The following is a 7,601-nucleotide window of genomic DNA, read 5'->3' on the forward strand; positions in this document are numbered from 1 at the left end:
CTTGGGCTCAGGTCATGATCCCAGGGTCCTGGGATCAAACCCCGCATCAGGCTCCCAGCTCAGTGGGAAGCCTGCTTCTCCCTCTCCCACTCCCCCTGCTTCCCTCTCTTGCGTCTCTCTGTCAAATAAATAAATAAATAAATTTTTATTTTTTAATAAAAAATAAAATTTTATTTTTTATTTTTAAAAAAATATTTATTCGTTTGAGAGAGAGAGAGCATGAATAAGCAGGGAGAGCAGTAAGCAGAGGGAGAAGCAAGCTTTCTCCTGAGCAAGGAGCCCGATGCAGGGCTTGATCCCAGGCCCCTGAGATGAAGGCAGACGCTTAACCAAATGAGCCATCCAGGCATCCAGAGGGAGGTTCTTTAAAAAGAGTCTGGCAGCAGTTAACCCAAGGCTGGGGCCCTGGCTCTGCTGCTTGCCAGCCTTGAGATTGATCCGGTGGTCTTCCTGAGCTCTCAGGTTGCAGGAGGCTCAGCAGGGCCTCCGCCCTCATAGAGGTCTCTGAGGAGTGGACAGAACCTCCATGTGAGGCGCTGGGGTGGGGTCCCACACATGGGAGCACTCAGCACACGGTCGCCCTCGTTCCATCCAGGTGTTGCCACCCATCCAGGGGCTCCCTGAGGTCTCATCGCCTCTCAGCCAGGAGCACAGACCAGCTTCCTTAGCTTGAGGAACATGGGGCGGTTTAGCCTTCCTCCCATTGTTAGGACTTTCTTGTTCTGGTGTTCACTTTTTCAGATTACAAAAGCAATATATGATCCAATATTCTATATTATGGGAGAATATGAAATAAAGTGACTGCCCCCAGCCCCTGGGTACAGGCTGTGAAGTTGGGGTGCCCACTCACAGCCTCCCACATCACTGCTAAATGGCTTCACTGTCCATCTTCTTGCTTTCTGTCCGTCCCCTGCCCTCCATGCCCTGCCAGCTCTCCCAGATCTTGGTGCTGGGTGCACATTCATATCCTGTCCGCTTGAGTTGGTTGAGGCAGGTGAAGTGCTCTGGAGACTCAGCCTTGTCCGTCAGAGGAACATGGAGTCCCCCCTTTCATGATTTCAAGGATACCGGGAGGTCTTGTCCAACATACCTCCCCAGACCCCAGTCTCCGGATTCCCTTCCTAGGAGGAGTAGTTCCCTAGGCTATTAGTTCGTGGATCCTTCCTTTCTGATCAGAAGAAGGTACAACAGTGACCTGAGAGGAGAGAGAGCAGAAAGACGTGACGCCCGATTGGCTGTCCCCTGACTTTCACTCAGTGCCACTTCCTTGGGACTCACACAGAATAGGAAAAGCAGCCCCTGCTTTTTAGCTAGACCATTCAGCTTTAATAAGGAGAAGTTGAACTCTGTCAACAGCTAAGTCTGAAGGCTGCCTGGGGTGGTGCAAATTTTGGAGATAGGCCTGGGTTCAAATCTGAATCCCTTTCCTGACTTCAGCATGGAATTCAGCAAGCTACTCTATCTTTCTGGACCTCAGGAGGATGGAACTCAAGCTCCCTTGCCCATGGCTGTGAAGATGAAATGAGCAGCTCTGCATTGGGGGCCTCCGCAGGCAAGCACAGAATGTGTCCCCGGAGCCTCCCAAGGGCCAGAACCCGGGGACAGATTCAAACCCTCAGCAAGGCCCGCATGGGGCCTCCGCACTGCCCACGCGAATACACCCCCGTCCACGTGCCATTTCTTCATCTTTCGCATGGTGCTTTCATGCACGGTTCTGCCGAGCACGGAGGGACAACTAGCTTGCTTACCTGTGAGAAACATGTCAACATAACATGCTTAGTCAAATTCATTATCTTATTTAAAGGAAGATGTGGTCTTGTGTTTTTCTGTCATGTGAATTTTATCCTCGGTTATGATTATCAATGTCTTGAGGAAAAGGACCATCCTTCCATACACCGCCTCATTTAATTATTCACACAGCCTTGTGAGGTAATAGTGCTCCTGGGTGATAAGTGATGAAGACATCCCAGGAGTGGAGTCAGTGCCCACAGCCTCAGTGGGTAGGAGGCAGAGCAAGCCCAGGACTGGGGTTCCCATGCTCTTCGTTTGCCTCTTTTGCCTTCTGGGTCCAACCGCTGTGTGGCCCTTGGAATGGCCACAAGCATCACGGCAACAGCACAGAGTGGTTCAATAATGCTGCCTGTTTCTGTGCTAAAAGAAAAAAAAAAACAAAAAACTTTTTTTTGGTGAAGACTCAATATTCTGTCAGACTTCACAGTCCCCTTTGTGTTGTGGTGGTGGTGGTGTTGTTTAAAGAAAGATCTTGCTTGTCTCATTCATACATAATTCATGCCTCTGGCTGGGGCAAGAGTCAGAGAGGAGGGCAAAGAATTTGAATATAAGTCTCTCAAACTCTTTTCTTTGGGAACTTAACTCTTAGAAAGAAATGGGAGTGAAAGCCCCAAGTGTCTGGGGAAATGTCTCTCAGGTCAAGAGCCCACGTGAGTTAGCTCTGCCTATAGGAAGTCTGCCTAGACACCCCCCAGGTCAAGGCCAGAGCTACCCCACCTCCCTGACTAGTGCCAACCACCTAGAAGGAAATGGCCAAGTGTACCCACAATGTTAACACAAGCCTATAAAATGATGACAAATGTCACAGTGACATTTAAGAATTTAGTAAGGAAACCAGGACAGGAAAAATCTTAAAACAAACCACACAGGAAGCTTGTCACAAGTCTCAAGTTTTTTATTTTCAGAACAGAGGCTGGTTTTATTTTTAAAAAGAAAAGGGGGGGAGGGGGAAACGTGCTCAACGCTAGTGAGGTGCAACTTCCCTTCTTCCAGGCTCTAACTTCCAGCCAGCTCTCTTCCTCCAAAAATACATGGACTCAGAACCAGGCCAGGTTATATCAGAACAGCCTTTAGAGAGAGGCCGGTCCAGCCCCCTTTTACAATCTGTAGAGTCAGAGGCTCAGGTCAAGGGCGCACCTTACTGGCACACACATTAGAGGCAGACAGTCTGAATTCTGTACCTGGGGTACTTTCCTGTGAACCATACTGCTGGCATGAGCCTCAGGAGACAGTGCACCTCCCCGAGGAAACATCTCCAGTGTGACCCCCCACTACAGATGCCCCTAGAAAGCAAGGAAAAATTGGGGTCATGTCTCATTGTGAGTGGGGCAAGGAAAGAAAGTAAAAGCACTCATGAAAAACACCGGAAGGAAGGGATTGACCCCTGAGCGCAAAGTGCTCGCACCAGATGTTTGAAAGAGAATGTCCAAGGGTGAGTGGGGGGCCGGCAGACAGAGCCTGAGCAGGCCCAGCCTCTGCCAGAGCTGGCCGGGTTGCCATCAGTCTCTCAGCGTAGCTAGGGAAGTGGTAGCTCATTGGAACCTATCACAGCCTCCCACCAGAAAACTCAACAGCACTCAGATTTTATAGTCAGTCACTCAGCAGGGGAGACCAGCATCCAAACAGGAGAAAGGGGGTGGGGCAGGGGCCAGCCAGGGGCTGGACGAGCCTCAGACACAAAGTCCATTCACAGCCACTGAGATTAGGTAGCAGAGAGAGCAAAGCTAGAGAGAGGAGATGGAGACCCAGGGAATAGTCTGGGCCCAGGACTTTGAGCACACAGAATTCAAAGGGAAAGGATATGGTGGGGGGAGAAGGGGGAGTGGGGAGACAGAAAAAAAAAGACTAGTTGCAAAATCCAACCCACTAATAATATTGAACCTAGGAGGGCAAGGGGCTGGGAGCATAGATTAATACATTGAGTGTAAACATGTTTCCTCCATCATTCCCCCACTGTGACAGTAGGGTAGGCTCAGAAGGACTCTGGTCAAGACATCAGTCCCTCTGTGTCTCCATCTCCATGGAAGTCTTCTGTCAACAAACCCCCAAGAAGTTGGGAGAGAAGAGCTCCAAGTAAAACACCGAGACTCAGAAAGCAAAAGCAATGTGCCATCAAAGAGAGTGAGGGACAGTCAAAACTACAATCATGACTTCTGGTCCTTTGTCCAGGGTGTATTACACCACACAAAGCATACGAGGGGGTCGGGGAGGGGAAACAAAAATTCTTACAGTTTTGCCCCACCCCATCCTATTCTGGGGTGGAGGACGGTGAGTATTTCCTGGCCTTGCTGCCAACAGTCCTCCCGCACTCTTACCTCCCCAAAAAATACTTATCCACCCTCAAAAATTTCAAGAGAGATGTCCCACATCAAGACCATAAGTGGGCAACTGCTGGGTGTCCCTTGTCATTAATCTCAACAAGAATGCCAAAGAGGAAGGCAGGGCAGGGGGAGGATTTACCCAGACTCCCTCTGCAGACTGCCTTCTCCTTAGAAATTCTCTTTACCAGAGCAGAGGACAAAGGTCATCACCACCTTTTCTGAACCACACCAGGCTTCCCAGAGGAAGGACAGACGTGGAATTGGATTTCCTTGAGCCAATGGGAGCCCCAGCTTCACATCATTTCAGGACCCCCATCAAGGCTGTTGTTCTAAGCCAAGAACCGGTTAGCAACAAACGTCGGGAAGGATAAGAGTTCTGGGTGCAGAGGGAGAGAGAGTGGGAGGGCAAGCCAATGGCTGATACTCCACAGACCCTGTAATAAGACTGGCACCAAACCCCAGCTGGATCCAGTGGCCATGTTAAATGCAACTTCTGAATATTTTGCCTTTATTTTTTTGCAAGCAGCATCAGTGCATGATGCAACAAAAGTTGAAAGCACAGAGGTAGAAATGCTCACTCACCCAAGAAAGGGTGCAGTTTTGTCCTTAGGGTATGGACCCTCTCCTCCCCAAGCTGAGAAGAGAGGAGTAGAATTGAGGAAGATCCTGGGTGAGCGTTTCCCTTGGAGGAAAGCAACTGGGAAGCTCCCAGGAGCCCAGCTCTTTCTGGGAATTCACGGCCACAAATTCAGGTAGGAATGAGGAGGGCGGTTGTATGTGTGGTGGGAAGGACAGGGCCTCCCCAGATCTCCTACTGATTGATTGCAAGGGGCCACAGTGTGGAAACAAGAAAACTATACTATACACACAGACAAACAGACTTGGCAACTACCATCTGGAAAAAAATCCAATAGACACATCAGGGAAACAGTGGATTCTGGATCAGTTTCAAGGCGTGGGACAATGATCACCAACCACAGCCTATAAGAATCTGGCACTTCCAAGCCAGGAGGAAGGCTTCAGGCCCAGCACCCCTGTCTGGGCACGCCCTTTTCACCATTCTCCCCGACAATGGACAAGAATTAGGATGGCGGTGGGAAAAGCAAGAAGCAGAGGTATCTGGCCCCTGGAGGCTAGATTAGGGTAGGGCATGGAGAAGGGGAAATAGAATAGTAGGTGGACCTTCCTCCTTCACCATTAGCTGCTGGTCTCCCTCCAAGCAGTCTTGACCCAAGGGGTGCAGAAAGACACACTGGCCCTTAGCCCTATTAACAGTTCTGTCTTCCAAATAGACCCTGATCAAATCTGGGTGAAAGACGATCAAAGGACAAGGGGCTGGGGTCTCTCAACCCCAAAGCAAGCCCCTCTCCCTTATCCCTCCTCAATTCTGGGAGGCCACGGCCAGGGTATTGACATAGCCATGGGCACCCCCCTCGTTCTCTGAGATGCAGTGGCCCAGCTGGGAGGCTCCCTGAGGTGGTGGTGGCGGCGGTGGCGGTGGCGGGGCGGAGGGCGGAGCGCCGTAGCCCCCTCTCCCCCGAGTCGGGGAGGCCCGACTCCCCCGGTCCCAACAGCCCTCTAGGGCTTCCAGGCCACGGCAGCCGAGGAAGAAGAGGTTCTTGAGCATGAAGATGGAGAGGGGCTGCTGGTAGCTCACCACCAGGAGGCAGCGCAGCGCCAGCAACGGCACGTCCACCAGGCAACCGCCCAGCAGGCGCAGAAGGCGGCTACAGCTGCCCGGCCCGGAAGCCTGGCCCCAGGATGAGGCTGCCGCTGCGGCGTTGAGCTCATAGAGCCAGAGCACCGGCGAGGAGAGGGTGAGGAAGTAGACAGCGATGAGCAGGTAGCGCAGGTGCGCAGGTAGCGGCACGCGGCCTTCCAGCATCAGCTCCACCAAGGTGAAGCTGTCGAGCAGGTCCAGACACGTGCCCAGGAAGCAGCCGGCGGCTCGGTGCTGCTGGGGCTGCAGAAGCAGGGGTCCCGCCGAGCCAGGGGGGGCGCCCGCCTCGCTGATGGCCCGCACTAGGCTGTAGAGCAGGGGCACGGACAGCGCCATGGTGAGGCGGAAGCCCGTGGTGCCGAAAGGCGCGCGCAGCTCGATGAGGTCCAGGATGGACGTGCCCAGGATAAGCACCACCTTGGGCGTAAAGGCGATGGAGTAGATAAGCCAGGCCAGGTAGGCGAAGGCGAACTCCCCCGCGGCCCCGGCAGCGCCCGGGCCAGCTCCCGGGCCACCTGCGCCCCCGCGGGCGCCGCGTGCCTTGGCCCCTGCGGCAGCCCCGGCGGAGGCGGCCGAAGCGGCGGGTAGATGTAGAGGCGGCGCGGCGTGGTGGTGGTGCTGGTGGTGGTTGTGCGCGCCGCTGGCCGCGCCGCCCCGACGGCCCCGGCTGTTCTTGGCGAAGAAAATAGCCCAGCCCACCACCACCACCAGGTCGGTGGCGATCCAGGAGCACCAGTACAGGTCGGTGACGGCGATGAGGTACAGGTCCAGCAGACCACCCTGTGCCAGCAGCAGCACCACGGACAGCGCCTGGTAGCCCCAGCGGCACCCCGGGCTGGGGGCGCAGCCTCGGCGCCGACTCCTGCGACCGGAGCGGGCCGGGCGGCCGCAGCAGCAACAACACGAACAGCAGGAGGTGCCGCTGCCGGTCCCCGTGCCGCCCGCGCCCCCGGCCGAGCGGCTCCCGGGGCCCCCGACGGCCCCGGCCGCGGCGCCCCCGCCGAAGTCCGCGGCTGTCATGCTGCAGGAGGAGGTGGGCGTGGAGGTGGAGGAGGAGGTGGCGGCCGAGGAGGAGAAGGCGGCGGGCGCGGGGTCGGCGGCTGGGGCGCCCCCCTGAGCCGGGGGTCCCGGGAGGCCGGCTGGCACCAGCGGCTTGCTGATGCTGATGCTCTCGTCGTCGTCCTCTCTCTCGGCGCCGGTGCTGCTACTGGGGGAGCCGCCGCCGCCGCCGCCGCCCCCGCCGCGTCTGCCGCCGCCTCCCCCCCGGCTGGTGCTGGTGCTGGTGCTGCTGTCGCCCGAGCCTCTCCGGCCGCGGTTGGAACCCCCCCGGAGGAAGAGGGGCTGCAGCCGGGCAGCGGCGGGGGGCGGTGGGAAGGAGCCGGACGAGGACGAGACCGAGCGGGGGTTGCCGAGCGCTGGGTGCATTGTCCTCTGAGGGGCTCCGGGGGGCTGCCCTGCTGCTCCCTCCCCGCCAACCCCGGGCTGGCAAGGCGGCCGAGGGGAGCCGGGGCCAGCCGCCGCCTCCTCCCCAGCGGCTGGTACTCGTACCCGGGCCGGGCGGCAGCGAGATCCGGACTGGAGCCACCGGACTGGGCGAGCCAAGCCCCGGGTGGCTGGGAGCGGGGTAAGCTAGGAGCAGAACCCACCGCGGTGACGACGGGCGCGGCGGGGGCGGGGAGCTAGCCTAGTCGGAGAGAAAGGGGAGGCTGGCGGCGGGGAAACCAGGACTGGATTCAAGGGGGAGAGGAGGAAGAAAGACCAGAGAAGGA

General features: G+C 56.3%; 1 protein-coding gene across 1 annotated transcript; it reads right to left on the reverse strand.

Moving 5' to 3' along the window:
- Positions 1–2,671: 2,671 nt before the first annotated feature.
- TMEM121B (transmembrane protein 121B) lies at positions 2,672–7,257 on the reverse strand. Its single transcript, XM_044227040.1, has one exon. It carries the CDS (start codon positions 7,255–7,257, stop codon positions 5,494–5,496), a length of 1,764 nt encoding a protein of 587 aa, XP_044082975.1. The 3' UTR covers positions 2,672–5,493.
- Positions 7,258–7,601: the final 344 nt, after the last annotated feature.

The sequence above is a fragment of the Neovison vison genome, chromosome 12, assembly GCF_020171115.1.
Source record: "Neovison vison isolate M4711 chromosome 12, ASM_NN_V1, whole genome shotgun sequence".
Taxonomy (NCBI): Eukaryota; Metazoa; Chordata; class Mammalia; order Carnivora; family Mustelidae; genus Neogale; species Neogale vison.